A 25642-nucleotide genomic window follows, 5' to 3' on the forward strand; every position below is an offset into this window, starting at 1 on the left:
GTGGAAGGTGAAAGAGTTTAAGCGGGACAGAGGAGGCGTCCCAGTTCAACAGTTTATGGGACAAACTCACAGCCAGGATGTTGGATTTGAGTAAACACACACGTCTTATAGCTATTTGGCTCCACTTTTCTCTCATTTCCAAACTTCCCAAGGCATTCTCTTTAGGAGCAACAGTGACACAGCAGTTGATCACCGCTGGACTGCAGCGTGCATGAATAACACTGACAGTACAAGGTGGCTCCTTGTTAAAGCAGCAGAGACTAGACTGAAAGCAGAACCTGTCCTGTTTGGTAATCTCCTCCAAAACGTAGCAAGTCAGAAAAAAAAATAATTTATTAATCACATAAAGCAGGATACAGAACAAACTGTAATAAAATATGGAGAGAAATTAGTCTCAATAGTCACAAAGGTGTATTTTGTGTGTACAACAATTTGTGGAAAAATTTGGGTGATTGTGAATGTTTATTATAAACCAAAAACAAATATCAGTCTGAGAATGTGTAAAGCTTTACCAGCTCAAACATAAAAAAACGAATGAATGCATGTTGCCTGCACAATCTCACGCAATATCAAACAGTCGGGTGCAATCTGTTAGTGCTCAGAGTTTGGGCTGGGGACGATATTCAGCTACTACCAAACTAAATTTGAGCTCATTATCTTTAAAACTGAGTTATAGCCATTGTTGTGTTTGCTGGGGAGCTGTCGTGGCCATCTTGAATCACGTTGAAATCGGGTTAAAATCCATCCTCTGGTTCATGAAATATGCCACTAACTTAACAGACAAACACACAAACAAAACATCACCCGCCTTTTGGCAGCAGATGGTAATTAAAATGCACAGATTGTTGTTCAGTTATGCAATACAGATTTGTGATTTTCACGAGACTAATTTCTGTAAATAGAAAAATGTCATGCTAACCTTTATTTGCAACGCACAAGGTCATAAAACCATCAGACTGTAAGTCAGTTTTAAACAGATGTATAATTAAATTTAAATATCCAAAAAAGTGTTGCAAGACTTCAGTTTTGCCTAGAAGAGATGACTGAGACAGTGTCCAGATGAATGTAACAAATAAAAGAAATGACCAAAACACAGTAAATAACACATATCCACACTATGATAAGTAATAGATTATGAAAGTGTTCATCATAAACTTTTCACAAGTAAAGGTTTGTAAACAGTATGTTTGATGGATATTCTCATAAAAAAACTGCCCTCTCAGGGTGAGAACTTGTCATTGATTGTCACAGGGACTTTTTAACAACATGTTGTTGTAATATCGAAATGTAATATCAAAACCATTCTGAATGAACTTGATGAATTTCAGCACTCGCCTGCCATCTTAATGCTTAAAAGCAACAAATCAAGACCTTTAGGTATATTATAAAATATCATTATGCCTGTTTATGTGTTTAAATCTGAGTGTCTCCAGCAATAAGGGCATAATTCTGATGTTTAAAACATTTTGAAAATATCTTTTTTTCTTTGTCTGATCTTGTCGGAAAGCTTGGTCTGCTTTTCTGGCAGAAACTAGACAAAAACCAAGCGGGTCACTTTCCATTATCTGTCCTATGAATTCTGTGAATAAAAGCTCTAGAAACACCATAGTCTGAGAAACTGTGTTCTGTGTAAAAAGCATTCGTTGTTACAGTGTGTGAACCAGTTTTTGGGTCTGTGAACAGCAAGCTGATGGGATTTGTGGCCAAAATGCTCCAGTTTTGTCCAAAGGAGATTCTCCCAGAAGCTTTGTGACTTCTCAATATGTATTTTGGCCAATTTCAGCCTGGCTTTTTATCATTTAGTGTCTTCCTCAGTTGTCTTCTATTAAGTCCATTTTGGCTCAAACAGTGACAGATGGTGTGATCTGACACAGATGACCCTTGACCTTGGAGTTCACCTCTGATCTAATTGGAAGTTTTTTTGAGCTTTTTGGTTACCATTTATATTATCTGTCGCTTCAGTTTATTTTCCTCTTGTGGCCACATCTATGTCCACGTCCATAATCTTCTGAATAATAATTGTCCTGATTGTTTAAAACTTGTACTGGAACCAGCCTGCAGGGAAGCTGCTCCCTTTCTGGATTCAACTTTCTGGTTTTGGTCAGAGGTCTTCTTATTTTTTACAGTTTACGGCCGGTACTCAGTTTCAGTTTCAGCAACTGTACCCTAAAGCCAATTCTTAAACGACATTACCCACAGGGCATTGGCTGAATCTGATTGGGTCACTTTTAGAGGACCAGGCTCATGACTCATGAGGCACGATGACTGGTTAAAAGTTTAGCACAAGGTGCCAGTCAGAGGCACAGTTGGATGAGTGTTGGGAATCCAATCAGCAGAAGTGACGACTGTAATATACAGTCTACGGACAGAGAGGAGGCTCTTTACTGTAAATAAACAGTAAATCTGTTGGTAACTAAGTCTTGGCCAAACAAGATGTGGATGTTTAACATGGGACTGCCTCTACTTTTCCCCTACTTTGAGCACTAGCCATAACATGAACATAGCAACTTATAAACATCACACATATGCCTGAATAATGACTGTGTAGTGTAACCTAACTATAACATTACATAATATCATGTTACACTATGCTAACACACTGTCTGAACAGTGAACTTGAGGGTTTTTTATGTCTAATAGGTATTGCCATTGCTTGTCTTTTCTAACTGTCTCATTGGACCTGTTTATCAATGGTTTATTCCTTCATTTTCTTTGCACCTGAACTGCATAAATACATCATTGTTCATTGTGTCATGTGGTTGCTGCTGCGTACATATTGTGTTGGTGGATTAAGTGTCAATGTAAGAGTACAAACAATGTATACACATAGTTTTTCGTGTACCAATTGTACTGTCTCCGGTCGCATGAAGACCAACATTTTCTGCTGGTCATTCATTCCACATATATGAACCTGGAAGAAATTGATGTTCAAGTTGCTGTTGTGGGTTTGGTTTGGACTTTACTTCAAGTCGAGGAGAACAAAAGACAAAGTGTTAGACTGAGATATTCCAGAGCAGAGCAACAGAGGGCCCGAGCAGGAAGATGGTGGGTGAGACCATAGCTAGATGCTGACAGAAGACTGACAGTTCGTCATTACCACGGGCTGATGGAAGAACTGAAACAAGAAGACGCTAGTGAACACCACAAACACCCTGCAGCAACATCACATGTAAGAACAAAAAGTCACATCAGCAGAAACAAAATGCTTACACTAAGGCAGCGTAGCATACACCATGCTTATACCATTAGTACACTGTAACTTTCCCAACCTTTGTTGCAATATGTAACAGGAATGCATCATGAATGTTACAAATAGGTCATATACATCACAAGACTTAACATTTTACAACATACACCTGATTTTGTCACGTTTTGACCTATGTAAAAAACTCCACTCAATATACACCAACATAGGTGGCCAAATACAAAACATTGTGACAGAAGCCTAAAACTTCAACAGCGTTCACATCTAATAGTTCAAGTTTTAGGAGCTCTGGAATAAGGTCACATTAAAAAAAAAAAGAATTTATATTAACATTAACCCTTAAAGCAACACAACAATCTAACACAGACTCTTTTTTTTTTTTAAACAAAAGGATCTATATTTTTTTTTCTCACATGTCGAATGTGGACGAAAAGTCTTGAATTCATTCTTGGAGCAAGCGACTAAACTTTCAAGTGTCTAACAAAGAAGCTGCAGCAGACACTACTTGAGTTTTAAACGTGGGACTTGTTTTCTTGTTTTTTGAAGATGTTTTGTTTCTCATCCAAAGAGCTTGTGTGATAATACAAAATCTTGTGAGATGTGTCAGAGCTTGGAGGATGTTGTAAGGAACTCAGTACAGCTTTACACTTGAGCTCAGTACACACGAGGTTATAGCCATTTTTTGTGTTTGCTAAGGTTGACTAGCTAAAGTTGATTGCCATCTTGAATTGGATTGACTCCAAAAATAAATTAGTTGTAGATGAACATCAAATCTGATTATTTTCTGAAAAGTTTCATTAAAATCCATTCAGTGGTTCATGAAATATTTTGGTAGCAGACAGACAAATGCACAGACAGAGATGGGCAGAAGCATTGTTGCCGGCCTTTCACCTTTTTGGTGGCAGGAGATAAAAATAAGAAAATAAATTGCCATATCCGGCATGACTGAGAATCTACACCGACAGATATTAGTTGGTTTTGTTTTGTTTTTGGTGGGGCATTTTGACAATAAACGTGAGAAAAGATGAACCGCAACAGTTTAAATATGACATGATTTTTTTTTACAATGAATTAGTGTGCAGTAAGAAAGAAGTAACCAAAGCAAATGTATTTGTTTTAAAGTAGGTGAAGAAACCAGATGTTCATTTTGAGTTTTAAACACCAACAAATAAAGGAATAGCAGGTCATTTTTAAAGTGATATTCTGTCAAATAGTTAGTGCCTTATCAGCCGTGACATCCGTCATATATCACTGATGGAAAGAAGGTAGATGTCTTCATCTAGGCTAGGATAATGGCTAACCAAATGAGAACTCATTTATTTTTCTACCATTGCCATATAATAGTCTATGCTCCGTACACATATTTACTCAGTATCATGAACGTTGTTCAGTTGAGAAAACAGCAACAAACTAAACAAACATTGTCATGCAAAAGTGTACAGGTTAAACAACTAATGTAGCGTTCTTTCAAACTGGTATGTCATTTTTTGCGAGCTGTTTTTATAAGCCTATAAGTTAAAAAAAAACAAAAACCCTTGTTTGACTAGCCATTAGTGGAGCCTGGATGAAGACTTCTGCCCTTTTCTTCATACTCTGTGACTGAGGCCCTGTTTACACGACACTGTTTTTAAGTGCAACTGGAACATTCGTGTTCCTGTTCGTGTACACGACAACAATAATCAGATTCTCTGACAGCGAAACTGGGAGTGAGATACCTGGCATCGATGTGAAATCACACATGCGCTCTACGGGCTGCCGTAAGCAACATTTTTCTGCGCTTGCCCAAGTAGATTAACAACAGTAACAATGGTGAATAGCAAAGTGCTGTTTGTAACTCACCTTTTCAATAAGTAGCAGCAACCCAACCTCACTGTCAGTCCAAACAAACGTCTATGGATTCACCATTTTGGATGTAACTGCTTTCAGGCTCATAGGCTGGTGTCACATTCAGCAGACCCAGGATTACCTTATAAACGTGTAACTTTTCCCCAGTCAACATCGGGAAAGCTATAATATTTTCAGGAGATTGTTACTGTGTAAACAGGGCCTGATAAGTACTAACCGTTGATAACTATTAGACAAATCATTACCTCAAAAATAACCAGACTATTGTTTTAAACTGTTTGTCACAAATTTGTTTCACAGCTGGATAAAAACACGTGTACTTTGGCTGCTGCTCATTCAGTTTTCAGGTCCTGATAAACTAGCATGGTAAGCAGAGAAAAAAAAGTTTGCAATTTAAATAAGCAACAAAGAAAGAGTTGATTCTTCTGACAGGAGAGAAACAGTGTCTTTTGGAGAGAAGCTCTCCCTCTGATGTGAACTTCTGGATATGTTACTTTGCTTGGAAACAGACAGAAATAAAAGGAAAACCCAGAAAAGCTCAGTTTGGTCTCAAAGACTCTTGCCTGAATAGTTGTGTGTCACAGAGACTTTTTACCAGCAAATTAAACAGTTTTTTTTCCTGCCACAATCATTTATATATAACAATGTCCTTAGTGAAGGATGGTGATGCATAAGTTTAAAGCAACCTTGAGCTGCTTTCAGAGCACCACTAAACAGCCATCTCATCACCCAAGCAGTCTGGCAGGCTGTCTGCATTCAGTACATTTAGGAGTCGTGCTGCAACCTCCGCCCCTGCTCCTTCCCCCTGCCCCCAGCTGTCACGGTCATCGCTCTCATCTGTGTTTGATTCGTACTCCGATCCAATCCCCGACTCCCTAAAACGAAGTAACTCCAGGGCACCCAGGACCTGATCCCCCAGCAGCGAGCTCTCGTCACTGGGCGTCTCTCCCGTGTCCTGACCCGGCGCTTGGTTGTCCGACCCAAGCGCGGAGAAACGAAAGCACTCAAGCCGAACTCCACTGCCGCTGGGCCCCAGAGGAAAGGTGTCGGCGCCTGGAGAGCAGGGCCCTGGCAGGGCAGAGAACCAGGCTCCGTCACCCACCTGGAGCTGGGACTGAACTGCTAACGGGCCTGTGGACGAAGAAGGGGTGAGAGGCGCACAGGGCCCACCGGAGGGCCTGGCACGGAAAGTTATCTCCAGAAGACTGTCCTGGGAGCCCACTAAGAAGAAAATAAATTAAGGAGAGACAGAAGGAAAAAGTAAAAGACTGACAGCAAAAAAGTGACTTTTAGTGAATCACATATACAATGGGTCATAAAAGCATTCACAAACACACACACACACCCCAGCAACCCTGTCAAGAGAGAGTTGTCCACCAAAACGAGTGAGGGGGGCCGTAATCAGATAAGAAACCAAAAGGCCAAAGACGACCCTTGTGGAGCTGGGCAGCTCTTCTGCAGATAGGAGGGTCTGACCAGGAAGAAGAAAATACAACAGATTGTCTGGAATTTACCTAAAGCCATACTGGAGACTCTCCAAACATGTGGAAGAAGGTGCTGTAGTCAGATGAAACTAAAATTTAACATTTTGACCATCAAGGGCAAAGCCATATTTGGACCAAACCAAACATCTCTTATGCTAAAATTACCAACCCCACAGTGAGGCATGGTGGTGGCAGCATCATGATGTGGGGATGTTTTTGACTGGGAAACAGGTCAGAATGGAAGGAAACATGGATGGAGCAAAATACAGACAATTAATTGAGGGGAACCTGTTTGAATCTTCCAGAGCATTGAGACTGGGACGGAGGTCCTGTTGTGATCCAGGGGTTTTGTGTTTGAGTTACTGAATGCGTTTAGGTGTTTGATTATGTTCTTTCCTTGTTGTTTTTTTACTTAGAGATTCTTTGGGTTAAACGTGTTTTCTGTTGCTTAGTTTGCCTTGCCTTCTGTTTATCATTCACACCTGGTTCGAATCTCCAGTAGCTTCGAACTGTCATTAGATTAGAACAGATTAGGCAGATTAGAAATGCCATTTTTCAGTTTTACATTTTTTGAAATGATTTAAAATAATGTTCTTCCCTAATTTAATTTCATTTATTTGGTGCTTTTTGTGTCCATTACTTAGAATCAAATTAAAAATCCATTTAACATCCAAGATATGAGGATACAAAATAAAATACCAAAGGGAGGTGAATACTTTTGCAGCCCAGCGTAAACAGGAGCATAAGACCCGTTTGATGTGATCAAAGCAAAGAAGAAGACATTTCACAGAGTGGGATCATATCTGCTCTGAGAGGATTGGATAAGTAATTCCTGCACGGCAGCGTTTCACTGCTGGCTGTTGGCAGAGAGACACACACACACACACACACACACACACACACACACATCTGTGGAGCCTGTCATGGGATAATTAATTACATGCCAGAAGTGGATGATAAAAAGGAGTTAAATCAGGAAGAGGAAGCAAAAAAAAAACAAAAAACAAAAAAACAAAAGAGACATGAAAAAAAAGCTGTGGTTTCAGGTTTGATTTTTGCAAAAAAAAAAAAAAAAAAGTTAATATAAAATGAAAATGAATTAAAAACACACTGTTTGCCAGAAAGGACGCTCAGAGAAAATTAAATAGAAATCTTTTTTTTCTTCTTAAACTCACTTGAAGTTAAGTGGCCGGCAGATTTGAGCTCAAGCTCCTGGATCTGTTTGACCAGGAGTGAGATGTGCTGCAGCAGGTCGGTGTTCTGCTGCAGCAGCCTCTGCACTCGGGCCTGGGCTTCGGTCCGCGCACACAGCTCCACCGACAGCTGCTCCTGGAGCACATGAACCTGAACACACCGGGACACACATCTGACATAATCAGCCTTTAAATGGAACTTACAATAATGTAACAACAAGTGGCGCCAAAGTCTCTGCTAGTCTAATAAAACCAAAACAAACAGAAAGCAAACCCCAAAACATTAGAGTTTAATTTCTTGGAGGAATGCACACGACACCTTTCATCAAAGATGATCTCATGTTGAGAGATGACAGAGTTGTAGCCTTTTTGGCCAAACTTTGAAAAAAAAATTATGTCACATTAGAGTACAGTACGTGTTGGGGATGATTCCCAGCTAATACCACATCAAACCTTAGCTCAATATCAGTCAGTCAGTTAGCTGGAGTGGCCATCTTGAATTGGATTGACTTCAAAATTTAATCAATCATAAATGTGCATTTAGCATTTACTTTCTGAGAGTTTCATTAAAGTCCATCCAGTGGTTCATGAGATATTTTGCTAACAGACAGATAGGGTTGAATACAAAAGTTAATGGCAAAGTTTTTAACAAATATCTTTCACAATCAGTCAGTGCTCAGAGTATAAATTTGGAATGATTCTCAGTTGCTACCACACCAAATTTTAGCTTTAGTCTGTATTATAGACTGAGTAATAGCCACTTTTGTATTTGCTGAAGTTCATTAGCTGTGTCGGCCATATTAAACTGGGTTGACTCCAAAAGGTAATCAGTTGTAGACGTACATCCAATAAGTGCTTTCTGCAAATTTCATTCAAATCTGCCCACTGGTTAATGAAATATTTGGCCAACAAAGACAGGCAAAATCATTATTGCCTGGCTTTTGTCGATAAGAGACGAGCGCTAAAAAAGCAAAGAAAGCAAAGAAAACAGAAAGTACCTGAGCTGAGGCCGCCAGCGCCTGCTGTTCCTGCTGCTGCAGCTGTTTTTGCAGGAGCTGGACCTGATGCTCCGCAGAGGAGGAGGCCTCTGCTGCAGACTGACCTGATGCAGAGGCTCCCAGCGTGGGGGAGCTCAGCAGAAGAGGGTCCTCATTGGACACCTGCGGTCAAAATGAAGGAAGACTGAGCTCTGCTGCCTCTCACAGGGTCGAAATCAGGCTGGAATGTCTGATATTTCTATCAAGCAAGACGTCTTTGATTGTGCTCTGTTCGTTCTTCATTCATGTTGAAATACTTTCAGTAGCTCACTTATTAAAGCAGAGAAAATCTGTGATTATTAGTTGAACACTATAAAGCTACTGGATGGGTAAAACAATACTTTTACTTCAGCTTTTATAAATCAGTCCATATAGTTTTAATCAAAATATTTCATCACAGGTTGGAAAGTGATATGCAGAACCTCAAAGAGGTTCTATACAAGTATGGGACACTTGTTTAGAACCATACATGCACCATAAAACCTTTAAAAAAGAAGCAAATGTAGCTGCATTGTTGCTTGGTTAGTGTATATTTTTAACTGCATTTATAAAAAACGGAATAAAACTTCCACATTTATCAACACAGGAGTGTTTGGCTGGTTTTTGGTCCGACTGCAAGTCCTTGGCAAAGTATGGGCACAAACAATTGATGGCAGTAAAGAGTGAAAGTAAAGAAATAAAGCCACCTCAAAGGTGCTGAAAAGAATCAATGTGGGTGGGAAGCAGAACATTTAAAAGCCTTTAAACAGAGATCACTGCTAATAGCAAGATCAACGTAATGTCATCAGTAATTATCATTATTCCTGTTACCTGGCATTTTTTTAACCAAATAACCTGTAAAGAGATTTTTAGGTGATATTCTGTGGAAAAGTTATGAACAAATAATATAACTAACTCTGACAAAGTCTGGACATTGTGTAAAATGTAAATGAACCATAATGTAATGATTTGCAAATCTCATAAACCATATTTTATTCACAATGGAACACCGTACATATATCAAATGTTTGAATTCTTAGGATAAAAGTAAGGTAATTTTAAATTTGATTTAAGCAACAAGGAGCAGCAAAAAGTTGCAACGTTTTTTTTTTGTTTTTTTTTTTCGACTGCTCCCTTCTTCAGGGGTCGCCACAGTGAGAGAATTTGCACGGTAGGTTTGGCTGTTTTACTCTGGAGTGGACGCCCATTTTGACGCTGTTCTGGACATCACTGCATGGACTCAGGAACATTTCCACTAATCATTGCCTGTAAACACAGTTCACTGTGTCATCAATGAATGCTGCTTACAGCTCCATCAGGCAAAGAAGAAGCCAGATGTGAACACCATCCAGAAATGCTGCTGTATTTTCTGAACCAAAGCTCATTTAAGACTGAGGCAAAGTGGAAAACTGTTCAAATCAAAATTTGTAATTCTTTCTGGAAACCACAGACACCGCATCTTCCATACTAAAGAGGAGAGGGACCACCTGGCCTGTTATCAGCCCACTGTTCAAAAGCCAGCCTCTCTAATGTTATGGGGGTGCATTAGTGTCTATGAGGCAACTTTCACATCTGGATAGGCACCATTGTGCAGAGAAGCATATACAGGTTTAAGAACGTTATATCGCCCATCCAGATGATGTCTTTTTGAAGGAAGATCTTCCATACTTCAGTGAGACAACACTAAACTGCATGGCTTCATAGTAGAGAAGAAAACAAAAAACTTAATTTGCGCTTGCAAATAACTCACAAGATTATATGCAAATAACCGAGTAATGCAAAAGTGATGTTAATAAAAACAAAAATAAAAAAAGTCACATGAACAGCTCTAAAATAAAAAAAATCTGCTTTACGTTGGCTCCAATCCACTTTGGTCTTTGCTGCTCGTCAGTCTTGTCAGAATTAAATTTTATTTCTGACAACTGAGGTTGTTCAAAAAGTTGCCTACAACAGATAAAACACCAATTGCTCGTAACTCCCCACAGAACCCCACTTTAAAAGTTCTGCTTTTTACAACCAGCCTTTTCTCTCCTGCAGTGTCAAAGCTGTTGGCGCCTCAGAGACTAAGTGAGCAGCAGTCAAATATCGGAGGACAGACGGCGGCTTGTAAGACATCTTAGGATTAGCAGAGAAGCGCTGTGGGTTCATCAATAAATCATATGATCCCATCAATATTAAAGAGACCATGTGGAGCTTTTTAAATTCCTTCTCCTGCAAACAAGCCACCAAAACTGCAGCTGTGAGTCGTTCTGAGCCATTTATCGAACTTCAGCTGAGGTTTTTATGGAGCTAAACCTTCAGCATGTGTTACTTTGAGTTGGGGATTCTTGATCAGCAGGACTTTTCTTCCTTTAAGATCTGATTTTCCTTTTAAGTTTGATAAAAAAAGAGAAAAGATCTGTTCAAATAAATCCTGTTCAAGGGAGAAAGTGCTCACTTCTGACTGGTTTACATTCGTGTGCTGGTCACTTTCCATGTTCATCGTTTTAATGTCGTAACTTTTATTAACAAATACAACTCGTAAGTGCTGCTCATGTGTATATTTTGTTTTTCAGGCTTTTTTGTATCCTTTTGTTTTTTTGCAAAATCACCCTGTTGGGACAAAATTATTGTTTTCTGGCTGTCAAAATGTCTTATCTTTGATATTTCTGTAAATTCAACTAAGGAAAGGAGGAAAAACAAAAGTTTTGGGGACAGGCTGCTAGTAATAAAGGGCTAAACGTTTTTATTTATTTATTTGTTTGGTTATAATTGGTTGGCTGATTGCTTGATTAATTGGTTGATTAGTTGGTTGATTGCCTGTAACAAGGTATTTAGAAAAGGCCCAGAGTTAAATACTGGCAAAAAGACATAAAAACTAACGCACAGGTTACTTGTCTTAAAATGTTTCGTCTTATTCTGTTTTCTGTTGGGGCACTGAACGCTAGAGTAGTTTTGCTTTGAAGAGAAAAAGAAAATAACCAGTCTGACATTTTCTGTCTGAGGTCCTTGGGCAGAAGATTTATGGTATTCTATATTTAACACAAGTACAGAGTTTTCATGTTAGAATAACCGCAAATCTTTAAATCCTCCCAAACAAAATAAGAGCATAAATTACCACAGACAATTGGATCAAGCTGCCACACTTGGATTTGTGGCTAGCCGGTATTTTGTTAGGACTTTCCCATAGCTTCAATTTATTCCACAACAGTGGTTTCCAATCCTTTCAGCTTTTGACCCTCAAAAAAAGAAGAGCAGCAGAGATTTCTGATCCCAACTATAGCTGGTTAGAGTGTGCAAACATTCCTAACAAGCTAAAAACAGCAAGAAACAGGAAACCAACAAGCATTATAATATATTTAGCTATTTATATTTATAACCATTATTGCAAAAACATGCTATTAGGCCCCTCACTCCTGGTTCATGACCAACATTGGGGTCCCGACTCCGACCTTGGGAAACACTGTTTTAGTTAAGAAGCGGACCCATTCATGCAGGAGAGATGATGAGAGCTGATCAGCAATCTCCAGCAACACTGGAAAAGGGTGCACTTTGAATAAGAACTCTGTCACAGTTTAAAATGGCCGACCCGAACAGCCGCCGTGGTTGGAGACGAGTTTGCAACTCAAAATTGCGAGACAATTTGCAAATTTTCAGTTGCAGGCTCAAAAAAATTGGTTGTTTGAAAGCAAGGGTTCGGCGAGCCGCGAAGCCGTGTTGTGTGTGGCCAAATTTAGAAAAAGATTTTCATGTGAACTGCTTGTCAAACTGCATTCGAATTTGTGCACATCGTCTTGCTGCCCACATCATATACTCTTGAATTGAAACTAGGCAGATTTGGATTTTTTTAAATAATATTATTTAGCTTTTATGTAGTTTTTAGCTCTGGTCAACTTCTGTGACAACTCTGTGACCATTTTGAGAGAAAATTTGTTGCACTTTCTTTTTGCTTTTAATACGGTAAAAATTAAACTACAAGACCACAAATCTCTGCAATTCACAAGGACACGAGAACCCCAACAATGTTTCGAGACATGTTTCTGGAGACTCTCTTGCGAATGCTGTCTGCCAACACGTAATCAACTCTCCTGCTGTGAGCAAATTGTCAGGTTAGCAGCTGGGAGTGATGCCCTTGGTTCACAAAGGCACTGACAATTTCAGTTGTTGAATTAAAGAAAACCATGAAAACACAGGAGGTCATCTTAGGGAACCAATCACAATAAAAACTTCAGAAGGTTCAATATTGAAAATTGTATCCTCTCAAATTAAAAATTCATTTTTATTGCTAAGTGCGTTTCAGTGGTGAGTGTTTTTGTTTGTGTGGTTTGTGTTGAGGAGCGGGGGGCAACAGGTGGGGGTTTAATGGCTTTTTTATGTCTGAATGATTCACGAGTCAGTGTTAAGTGGCTTAGCTTAAAAAAAGACATTCATCTGAAAATTGTCAGGTACAAGGACTGCAGTCAGAATAAAAAATAAACAGCTGACGTCTGCACAAAACCTTACCTAACTTTCACCTTCAGAAAGCCTCTTCAGAAGACTACAGCTAAGTTTGACTCCTCCAAAGTTTAATTAGTTGTAGACGTACATCCAATAAGAGTTTTCTGAGAGTTTCGATCAGCGTATGGATCTGGAGTAATATTTTACTTAGGTTGAAAGGAGACTAGATTATTAAGTTTGACAAAGTCATTCTGCATGAAGGATAGAGCCAAACGTCTCTGCAAGGTAAAAAAAAAACCAACCTCTTCGTAACGAAGTGTGAATAAAGCGGGGCTCTTTGTGCGAGTGAAACTGAAATGATCAAGGACAACCTCGGCACTCTACCTTCCCTCCGAGGGCCTCGTCCTTTTTGTTCTTCTCCAGGTCTGATGAGGAGACGCACTCAATGCTCTCCTCTGTGGTGGCTTCAAGGTCTGTCTCCTCCGACAACGCCAGCCTCTCCTTCGCTGCAGAGTGACAAGAGATTTTCATGCTGGTTTTGATTTAGGAGTTTGCACCACATCTAGAGGCAGTGACAGCTGCTGCATCAGCGAGCAAAGAGATGCCAGGAGCCCACACAATGGAGCTTTTTGATCAGTGGCTGGTTTGGCTCACAAAAAAAAACAACAATTTTCAGCTTCAACGTGAAGACAAAAAAAAGTGGTGGAAGATAATGACATCCTTCCGCAGACTGCTACGAACAAAGCAGAGGAAGGCCTGAGGAGTTTGGGTGCTCTTGTGTGAAACTGGGAGGAAAAAAAAGGATGTGTGACAACAGGGAGGAGCCCTGACAGAAGGGGAGTCATTTTATAGATGCAGTAAAGGTGTGAGTCACCTGCCGCCGCCGCCTTTGGCTCCTCCGACTTCCCCTCTTCTTCGTCTTCCTGCTCGTCGCATTTCTGCTGCAGGGTCAGCTGGTGGCACACGTCAAACGCCTGACCCACCGTCCGCACAATCCTCATGGCCTGAGACTGAGAGGGGAGGGAGAGAGAGAGAACGGCGAGAAGCACAATATTAAGACATGCAAAGGTTCCACAGCAGGAAGGAAAACAGAGCCAAGGGAGACGAGTTTGCCTGTTTCTGCACAGGTAATGAGAAAGGCAAAGTCAAGCAAAAGGTAAGAAATGAACAGAGTTAAAAAAAAAATAAGTTTTTGGAATAAATTCTGATGTGTTTGTTTATTTCAGAGACATATATGACTGTGAGAAGCTCAGTGTGCCTCTCATCACTACATTATCCATCACAGTTTCACTGAGATTAACATTAAATCTAAAACATAAAAGAAGTCACTGGTTTAGACACAACTTTAGTCCTTTTCAGACAAGAAACACAGTAAAGTCCCTTCTAGGTATTCTTCTTATTTTTTGTGTGCTTTCAACCTGGAGTTTAAATGGATTTTAATCCATTAGACAAAACACTCCAGTTTATTTTATATGAATGGGGGCAAAACTGTGTTAGACAATTCTAAAAAAGGTGAAACTGAAAAGTAGTTAATTAGACCCTGTGGGGGATCTAAATGTCAGATGATCTCAGTATATAAACACCTGCTCTGTTAGCCCCCAGAGTCAACACCAGTCCAACACCTCCAAGTAGTAAAAACCACCACCAAGCAAGAGACATCATGAAGCCCAAGGAATTTTCCACACCAGTCAGAGACAGAGTTGTGGAAGAGAACGGATCGGGGATGGATTATAAAAACATATCTCAATATGGACATCCCACAGAGCTTCATAGAATGAATTATCAGATTAAAGGCCCAGCTTTTCTTGAAGCAACACATATCGCTCATTATCTTTCATGCCAGCGTATTAAACTATCGTTTGATGTTGAAAAATGACTGAGAAAGTCGTTTTAGTCAAATCCTAAAAAACGTTTTGAGTGACGTCAGGCAATAAAATCTAGAGTGATCTGTTAGCGTGCAAAGTATGTGTCGCAATGACTCTCAGCTACTACCACCCCAAATTCTACCACAATAACTGCGAAACTGGTAACCATCTTTGTGTTGGATTAGCTGTGGCGGCCATCTTAAATGGAGTGAAATTCCTAAATCTAACCGGTTCTATACCTTGATTAATATCTGAGTTTCATTAAAATCTGTTGAGCTACTTTGCTAACAAACAAGCACACACAGACTTACAGGCAAATAAATAAATAAAAAATCACCCACAAAACTGTTGTGGTAAAAGATAAGGGAAACGGGAAGACGCAGCTTGTTGATTTGTAACAATTTATTACAATAGAAATGTCAAGTAGACTATCCCAGGGATGAGACAGATCCGAGCGGTAGAATCTGTCTAACCTCAGATTATCAGAGAGCGCTCATTTGAACAAAGCTTATCAGTGAGACAGAACAGCTTTCGTCAGGCTGGATCACTTAAAGGGCAACAAAATCTGAACTGTGAACAAATATGTACAATTCTGTTACACCTAATGAGGACACCTCAGAGAGCTGAGGACACAACAAATTCCTCTGACTGTAACCTGTCTTTGATGATTTGCTGATACTATGTTATGTCAATTTAATCCCAGTCCCATACTGTCATCATGTACAGCACTTTGGTTTTCCTCACATGTGGGGGTCATTGAACGCTTAGTCTGTGCACACAGGTTAGAAAATCCAGACAACAGGACTTCCATCATCAATTTCAAGCCTTAAAATGTGCTCCTAATTCAGAAGGAATGACAGGTTATCCACCATGTCCTTCCTCAGTCTCTCTAAATGTGATGTTTTCCATGCTGGGCTCTGACAGAAGCCTCGTCAAAATAAATTCAGGGCCACCTGCCTCTTGAGGATTATCCCGCCTAGAGGCATTCAGTCAATATGTCAAGGTGGCTCAAGCTTCAAAGATGTTTAATTGAATGCATAAACAAAAAAAAACCTAACAAAACCAGAAATGCAGAGGGGAAATTGATTATTATGTTCCCTCGATACAGAATATAGAGCGATCCACTTTGCTTTAGAGCTGCAAAGTGAAACTGACAATCTTCTAGGACAAAAGGCTTCATTGATGAGATGACATCGAAGTCCTGCGCCACAACGTGCTGCGATGAAAATAAATCAAATCTCCTCTTATCAGCTGATCCATCTCCTCCTACTCAGCACACATGCTCAGTCTGCAACGCGCAGATAAGGCTTCACAACCTCGGGCAGGAAGGAAGACACCGCTGACTGTGTCCCTGACAGAGCTGTGGGTGTTTCGTTCAGCAGTGGTGAAAATGTCTTTAAGAGCAGAACGAAAGAGGCCCTCTTCCTTCTCTCTTCCCACTAGAATGATTAGTATTCAGTTTCATTCAGTCACCGTCGGCCTGGTATCCATGGTGAAGGGATGGGAGACGACCTCTGATGTTTTGTTTTTGTCGTAGAGGAAAAAAAAAAAAATTCGGCTCATTATGCATATATGTGGAGCGGAACATGTGCTTCATTTTCTTCTCCGGATTACACACATGAAGAGCCTGATGTATTGGCCATGAGTGGCTCAGGACTAATGATCGCTGAGACAGCAGGCAGAGAAATGATCAAAAGCTTCATGAATGCACAAACAAACTCAATCAAACGCAGTTCCTGACAGCTTTAGACAAACACTACAAATAGTGTAAAGCAGCAAAGCGTGACCTCACATAAATCTAACAAAATCTTACAACTTACCTTCCTCTTAGACTTGAACACATTGCAGCGAAAAACGTTGCTCTCTCCTTCTCTTGCTATGTAACTGAAAATCTTTAGGTCTTGAGCGTCATGTGAGACATAGAAGATCCTGACAACACACGAAAGCAGGTCAGTTGATTGTTGATGAACCAATTTAATATAAAGTGTGCCGTATGTTTTCCTAAGAGAATGAAGGCAGCCCACCTGTGGATGGGATCTTGTGTCACCAAGACGGTGTTTTCGTCCCAGGACCACCCTTTTCTCTGTAGCAACAAAAACCCCAGACATAATCAGACACAAAGGACAAAAAAATACAACAGGAATACCACCAACGGTACTTAATACACCTGTCAGAACATAAGCAAACAAAATCCAAAGCATGAATTCCCTCACACAATAATCCTGAAATATGTGTCTAGAGTTAGAGCACAGACAAGGGTTCACCTGTGACCTTGACTTTTGACTCCGTGACCTTGAAATCAATAGGGATCATCCCCAACCCACGAGGTATCCAGCTGACATTCCTTCATTATACAATTGCAGCGTTAGAGCATGGACAAGGTTTCAGTTTCCGTGTCTGCTGAGGTTGATTAGCTGTGGCGGCTGTGCCAATTGTAGATGTACATCCAATAATTACTTTCTGAGCGTTTCATTAAAATCCATCCAGTGGTTCGTGAAATATTTTGCTAACAGACAAACTGCTTGACATGGAAACTATCATTTAGCAGCAAAATAAACAAAAAAAATGCTCAACTGTGTCAAACATGTCACTTGGTTCTAATTTGTCGTAGGTTTTTAGAAAGCTGAAAGACTCCATTAAGGACCTCAGGCAGCAATCTTAACACCACCACGGCTACACCTTCTGCCTTTTCTTTTGAAAGAGGACAGTGGAGGTTAGGAAACAGGACTCGGGCTTCGGGTGAACTAAAAGGCAAGTGGTTTTCACAGTAACTGGCAAAATGGGCAAACGATTTTAGTTGTTGGACTTCATATATGGTGTGATAGAATGTGGGCAGCTGAGGCTCAGGAGGAAGAGCGGCTGTCAGCCAACTGAGGAGCTGGTGAGCAGATCCCCACCACATGCCGACGTGTCTCTGGGCAAGACACTGAACCCCTGGGTCACCCCCGGTCTGTCTGTCAGTGTTTAAAGGCGATTTTTTGCTCCCTTACAGATTTCTTCTGTTTTTGTTCATTTTTAACCCTTAAAATGTTTCAGATCATCAAGCAAATGTTAATATCAAAGACAACCTGAGTAAATCTAAAATGCTGTTTTTAAATGATTTCAATTATTAAGTGAAAAAAGCTAAAAGCTGGATAGCTTTTGTTCCTTAATAAATCATTTAAAAACTGCATTTTGGATTGACTGAACACACAGATATGGGTTATTACATGATCCCCCACCGTTCGTGGAGGTGGGGGATAAAACGTACCTTCTTTTTTTTGCGCAGGAGCACTTTGACAAAATCGGTGGAGACGAGAATGTTCACCTTCTTTTTCTTTATGTTTTTCAGCTTGAATTCATACTGCGGAGAAAGAAAAAAAAAAGAAACACACAAACCCAGAAATCAGCCTAAAATTCAATCCAAACAAGCTGATTCCTGTTAAATATTGTAGCCGAGATGGAGGCTTTTACAGATGAAAGAAAGAGGCGGAATATTTTTATCTCCATCTCGGGGGAAATGTGAGATTAAGTAAACATTGAGAAACTGTCAGCTTCTGTTTCAGGATGGTTTTTAAGCCTTTAAAAGCAGACTCCCCAGAGGGAGGCAGACATGAGTGAGACACTTTCATCCCTCTGCGTGATTAATACTTTCACTGCAGGCTCTGAATATCAGTGCACGGAGATTAAAACAACTACGATTTATTTAAAAAAAAAAAAAGCATGTGCTTTAAAGACTCAAAGTCCAACTTCAGATGACGAGCTGATCAGATGAAGTTCTTTAAATTCAGAGAGTGAACAAACTATCATCCAGACTGCACTTGAATATTCTCTGTCATCTCCACTTTGATTTGTGGAAAAAAAAACAAAAAAAACGTCTGAGAGCTGGCTTTTACTTTCAGCAGGACTGGAGCTGTCTTCTTGTCTTCTATTAACACCACAGAGGAGAGGATGTTGGGAACTTTGGTATCAGCAGCACAAGTGATGGTTGTGAGTTTAGCTTTTCGAGAAAAATCCAAAGCAGTGAGTCTATAAGGGCGCGACTTCTTGACTTGTGCTCTCAGCCAGTTAATCCACCTTGTTGTTGTGTGGGAGTTCAAGATTTCCAGGTGAAAGACACGGATCCCTTAACGTGCTTTCTCGCATAAACTGGGCCAGGACGACCATCCGTCTGGGTGCACAGAGCTGTCAGAGGGAGGCGAAGTGGAACGCGGGGAGCGCTCCTGTTTTCATGCACATCAGCCTGAAACTATGCGATGCGAGCGCCTCTGCCACAGGTTGAGTCAGCGAACCCCCATTCTTATCTGAGAGCTGCTGGGAGTGTTTTGAGGACTCATTATGCCCTAAATATTCTGTCCCTCCTCAGAAGGGCAGACTTGAAATTACCACTTTTGCTCACAAAGAGCCTGCAGAATTTTGAGATTTAATCAGTGTCTTCCGGAGGTATTTTATAAATCCTGGTTGCTTTTTTGCAGCTTTGTTATGTTGTAACCTGATGCTAAAAATGTTTTAAATTCATTTGTTTTTTCTCAATAATCTTCCCTTAGTACACCATAATGTCAAAACAAAAACAGATTTGTATACAATTTTGTAAATTTATTAGAAAGAAAAACCTGAAACATCCCATTTCCCTAAGTATTAGTCCTGAGCTGAAGCACGTTTTGGCAGCAGTTTCAGCTTTGAGTGTTTTTGGGTTTGATGTGTCAAACTTTGCACACCTGGGTTGGAGGATTTTCTGCTGTTCTTTGATCTGCTGAGCTTCTTTCAAGCTCATTTCAGATGGATGAGGACCACTGATGGAGCCATTTTCAGTTCTCTCCACAGATATTTGATGGGGTTCAGATCAGGTCTCTTGTTGGTCCACTCTAGGACATTCAGAGTTGTCCCTCAGCCCCTCCTGTGTGTCTCTGTGTGCTTTGGGTCGTTGTCATGTTGGAAGGTGAACCTTCGGTTCAGTCTGAGTTACTGAGTTCTGTGGAACAGGATTTTAATTGAGGATTTCTCTATATGTTGCTTTATTCAGCTTTCCCTCATCCCTGACCAGTCTTCCACTCCCTGCCGCTAAAAACATCCCCACAACACGATGCTGCCCCCACCATGCTTTGCTGTTAGGATGGTGTTGGGCAGGTGAAGAGCAGAGCTTTGTTTCCTTCAGACATAAAATATTTAGAACTGAGCCCAAAAAGGTTCAGTCATGGTTTCATCAGACCAGAGGATCTTGTTCCTCACAGTCTGAGAGTCCTTCAGGTGGACTTTCATGAAACGTTTTGTAGTCTTCCTCAGATCTGAGTCTCTGAGCTCTGAGGCAGTTCCTCTGACTTCATGGTTTGGTTTCTGCTCTGACTGTCAGCTGGAGGCCTTCTACAGAGAGGTGTGTGCCTTTCCAAATCAGGTCCAATCAATTTTTATTCTCTACATGTGGACTCCAGTCATGGTGTAGAAACATCAGCAGAGAGAGAGATGACAGGAACCTGAGCTCAATTTAAAGTGTTATTGCAAAAGGTCTGAATACCTTTAGAAATGTGATATTCTTTTTTCTTTTTCAATACATTTTCAAAAACGTGTAAATTTCTGTATTATTTTTGTCATTATGGGGCACTAAATGTAGATTTTGAAAAATTTAATTTAAATGACTGTAGCATCCGGCTGAAACAACACCGTAAAAAAGTGAAGGAGGTCTGAACGTTTTCTGAAGCTGCTGTGACACATTTTTATTCTTGATCTCTTTAAACAACGTGCGCTTCTCTTTATCATTCAGCACTGTCTGCTTTAAAATAAAAAGCTCACAATACAAGTGTTTAATTAGGATTTGTTCATGCAGATGTAAACAGAAACTGCACATTTATCCAGAAATCTCTTAACCTCGAACGTCTTGTTTGAGTTTATCTTTTTTTAATTTGAGCTGCTTTTTAACGACTTCTGAAGTCTGAAAATCTCTCTGCAGTCTATTAAAAGATGTAAAAAAAACACAACAACCCATCACTGAAGAAATCCAAGCCTTCAGCATTGCTGCAATAAATCTTTGCCACATCAGTAAAATGGCCCTTATTGCACACTCCTGGCAAGAGATCAGGATTAAGGCTTTCCTTCCTGGGTGTCAGTGTGGCTGACCTCCGGCTAACAACTTGGTTGTTAGATTAGATATAACAGCTGACGAGGAGCTAAATCCTCTCGGCTCTACTGCTGTGTGACGCTGTCGGGATGTGCAGCAGAGTCGGAGTAGTGCTTTCACTGGCTTGGTGTTGTGCAGAAGAATGAAGACATGGAGATTTTTTTCCCCCCGCTCCTGATGCCATTGCATGATTTAAATCTTTCCTGACAACGCACTGAATCTGACCAAAGAGCTGCTCTTCAACGGCAGGTGATTGAAAAAGAGGCTGGGTGAAAAGAGGCTGTAGATCTGAGATAAAGCACAGAATACAGCAAAGTAACGTGTAGTGCAAACGCCATGCCATTAAAGCGGTATTAAACCATCCTGAAGTGGGGTTCTGTGGAGGTTTTATGAACATTTAACATCTTACCTGTTGTACATAGCTCTTTGAACAACCTCAGTTTGGAGAAACAGAGTTGAATTCTGACCGGATTAACAAACTAATGGCCAGTCTGATTGCAGCAAAGACCAAAGTGGTTTGCTAAAACAACTTTAATCTCAAAAATATAAAAGCGTTTCATACAAACTCTACTTTACAGGCTTTTACACCACCACCAGTTTCATTTTACAGTTATTTCATAGAAATCTGCAGCTATTTGCAAGCACTAATTGCATCAGTAGCTAGCTGTAACATCTCCAGTGTAGAATGGGGTAAGTCCAGCAGGAATTTCAAAATATCACTGCTGAAATAACCAAAACGAATGATGAAAAGCTTTGAAAGACAAGCCAATATCAGCTTGGAAGTAGTGTCATAATGGGCCCACTTTCAAAGCAAATTGTGCTGTTTTAAAACAACTTCAATCTTCAAATGGTCATAATAGTTCACGCATACGCTATTTTGTGAACCTTTACATCAGGGCTATTCAACTGAGACCACACCCATCATGCGGGTCGGCTCAGTCCGCAAAAAAACTCTGTGATAGAAACATTTAACAATCTGAAATGACAAACGTCTCTGTCAGAGAGGTGATCCTGTCATATAGATGATATATGACAGGGCTGTACAACTCTGCTAATGACTTCATTTAAAATAAAACCAGATTTCAAATCGTAAATTTAATTTACGTGATGACAATAATTGCCGGATGTCCAGCCCTGCTTAACATTATCACTGATTTTACATTACAGAGTTATTTCATTTGACATAGGATGAAGTTTCTGGCCCCGCAGTGGCCCCGGGCTGCACTGGGAGAGCTACACCTCGCTGCTGCTGGGGTCATTTGCGCTCACATATAACCATAAAATTCAATGTAAATTACCATGTGATGTAAAACCGAGTGCCTATGAAATAGAGTTCTCATGAACCTGTATAAAACTTTGAAGACTGGAGTTGTCAGATTAGCTGGTAGCTCATCAGTCCTGTCGGAGCTGAACTCCATTTCTCCAAACTGAGTTTGCTCGAAGAGCTATCTACAACAGGTAAGATATTTGTCGCTCACAACTTTTACACAGAACCCTGAAAATGGCTGGGACATCCTTTTAACTACTCATTCATAGCTAGTTCGAGACGAACTTCAGGATGAGCATCTATTTTGTTAAATCTTACCCTGATTCTCCTCATGGCAGCGACGATCTCCATTCGACTGCCGGGGCGGCCCACCTCCAAGCTGCCAATGTACTGAAACACAGAGGAGTTCACAAACCGATAAAACCCATCCAGGCTGGTTCTGTTTCATACCGTTTCATCACGTCTCTCAGTGCAAATACATGCAAATATCTACACAATCAGGCAGCCAGCAGTGATAATTTCACGGGCTTTTAAGAAATCAAACAAAAAGGTTTAGCTCTGAGAAATCCCTGATGAGAAGATCACTATCAACTTGTGATGACATCATTTGTTTTGTTGGCCAACAGTCTGCCAGGCTGCTGAAAATTAAGTGCAAAAGCGACACCTAAACTGACAGAAGTGCTGCTGGATTTGTTGTGCCTTCAGTGTCCCCACACAGGAATAAAAGACCATCAGCCTCCAGATACAAAGACAAAAAGCTCCAATGAGAAATCTTGTAAAGTGAATGAATAATTGTTCCAGTGCTGCAGATAATGACCACAGTTCTGATGAGGCCGTGGAGCAGCAGATGTGATGATAAAGATGTAAAGTGTTTGGACCAACAGACCTGATTCTTTCCTGTCAGCCACTATCTGTTGCACTGGTGGGTGGGGGGCAATCTTACCTTTGCCTCGAAGCAGACCCCGTGCTTGAACACCTCCTCGTTGTGCATGGGGAGCCTCAGATCCAGCGCGTCGTCCACCAGGTTGTACTTGGTGACTCCCGGCATGGTTCGGCTCGGCTCGGCTGCGGACTTGCTTTACGACCGCGCTAGAGACCTGCAGATATGCGCATCTCCGCCACCTCCTCCCTCTCCTCCTCCTCCTCCCTGGGGACGCGGGGGTCACGCGCTCCGGTCGCGCACCGGTCGCCGCTGGTTGATTGGCTGCTGGGGTTAATTAAGGCGCTGATCGGGGATCGGTGGATGCGCTGATGGAGCCGCTTCACTCTGACGCTGACGCACGGAGGACACGCAGCCGCCGCCAGTGTCCTGATGACGCACGGATTCAACACATGATGATCATGATTTTTTTTTTTTTCTCACCTTGTAGCATCAAACCCCGGGGTTATTTTTTGACCAGAGGAGGCGATCGTTTAGTAAAATCTAAAGGAGCTTTTAAACCATAAAAGATGAAGCACTGAAAGAAGCTGCAGCTGCTGGTTGTTTGTGTGACATCTAGTGGCATCTGAAGGAACAAACAAGCTGAGATCCTGGGTCTCCCGAAGAGCCTTCAAGGGTCCTTGACTTCCTTCTGCAAAATTCACAATGTTACCAACAACTGCAGACAACATTTAGGAGTTCTTAAGGGCCAATAAAAACCTTAAAAACAAAGCCCAAGGTCTGATCTTTATTGTTCTGGGTCCAGTTTACTCAGCAATAAATGTTGTGTGTGTGTGTGTGTGTAGTCGGAGCTGTGGTAACTTTTGAGTATACAGGCTCAGAGCAAATCTGTTATGCCAACAGTGAGAAATGAAATGTTAGATTTATTTTATTTAGTTATGGCATTTTGTTCCACTAAACCTGGTTGTTTAAATGTAAAACATGAAGCGTTGTCCTCACCACAAAATTCATTGATTGTAATGGCTTCGAAAGAATTGCACGCCCAGAAGCACACAGAGCAAAATAGCTCTGTTACATAAAAGAAAATGAAAAAAAAAAAACCCAACAAAACGAGGGACTTTTATTCTGTAGGTGAACACGTGTCACTTGCCATCCGGGGAGCTTTCTTTAAACTGCATGAGCTGCTCTGCTGTGCAGCTAAATTTTCATGCAGATTAATCTCCCTCCCCTCCCTCCCGGGTGGTCGTTGGGGTGTTTGTTTGATTGGCCCACAGAGAGATGATTTGGTCACATGCATGAAGGTGTGATTAAGGCTGACATACTTCGCAAGAAGCGAGAAAACTGCTCTCTTTCCCAGGGCTGTGAGAAAACTATGACATCATTTTCTCCCTCCTCACTGTCCTAGTTTGGGAGTTCCTGCAGCGTGTCCTTGACACATCGTCTACGCAGAATTTTAGTTTTTTAGGTGGTGTTCAAAAGCTACCATGTGATTGGTCAAAAATCTGAAATAAGGTGTGTGGATACAAAGTGGAAATGTTTCCATTCCTCTGTTTCTGCAGCTGGCAGTGAGGAAGTAGGAAAATCTATGTAACATGTCTTTAAGACGCACAAATAGCTATCAGTTTATGGAAAGAGGAAGCCCAAATGTGCACAGTGGAGACCATTTGTCAAAAAAAAAAAAAAAAAGAAGCTGTTACTGTTACCTTCACAGCAAATTTGCAAAGGCCAAATGATGTGTTCAGAGAAAAGAGTGATGACGCTGGCAGGAGGCAATCAGTCCTGCAGGGGGAGAACGTTGTAAACGCTCCCCAGGAGTTCTGTGCTTGATTTTTTCATGAAGTATGAAATGTCCTGACCTAAACAAATGTTGTTCTTGTTCTTGACAGCTCGAGAAAACAAACAAACTTCTCGATTCTTGTGGCATTTTGCAACAAGAATAAAACTGACTGGGAATCCGGCTTAACGCTCTATTGTAGGTTTTTGAAAGCTGAAATCTGAGACCTCCTCTGTTGTTTTTTCTTGTTCGACATAAATGGCTTCCTTCACCCTCCTCTGAAACCATCCAGCTTCTCGGTCCAAAATATGAACATTTTGGTCCTCAAAGGAGTGTCCCTTATCCTTGAGGTGTAGGTGGACAGCTGAGTCCTGTCCCGAAGAGGTGGCTCTCCTGTGTTGAGCCATGCGTCTGTGGAGAGGTTGTTTGGTCTCTCCGATATAAAGGTCTGAACATTCTTCGCTGCACTGAACTGCATACACAACTCCGCTCAGTTTGGGTTTGGGTGTTTTGTCCTTAGGGTGGACCAGCCTCTGTCTGAGAGTCTTGTTGGGTTTGAAATGTACTGGGATGTTGTGTTTGGAGAAAATCCTTCAGAGTTTTTCA

General features: G+C 40.9%; 1 protein-coding gene across 1 annotated transcript; it reads right to left on the bottom strand.

Moving 5' to 3' along the window:
• Positions 1-698: 698 nt before the first annotated feature.
• Positions 699-23885, bottom strand: LOC108238254 (carboxyl-terminal PDZ ligand of neuronal nitric oxide synthase protein-like). The gene is made up of 10 exons (XM_017420217.3): positions 23326-23885; positions 22701-22772; positions 18275-18367; positions 17049-17107; positions 16845-16953; positions 14034-14169; positions 13544-13665; positions 8726-8887; positions 7710-7878; positions 699-6271 (listed from the first exon to the last, which is right to left on the bottom strand). Exons 1-10 carry the CDS (start codon positions 23428-23430, stop codon positions 5760-5762), a joined length of 1539 nt encoding a protein of 512 aa, XP_017275706.1. The 5' UTR covers positions 23431-23885; the 3' UTR covers positions 699-5759.
• Positions 23886-25642: the final 1757 nt, after the last annotated feature.

The sequence above is a fragment of the Kryptolebias marmoratus genome, linkage group LG20, assembly GCF_001649575.2.
Source record: "Kryptolebias marmoratus isolate JLee-2015 linkage group LG20, ASM164957v2, whole genome shotgun sequence".
NCBI lineage: Eukaryota > Metazoa > Chordata > Actinopteri > Cyprinodontiformes > Rivulidae > Kryptolebias > Kryptolebias marmoratus.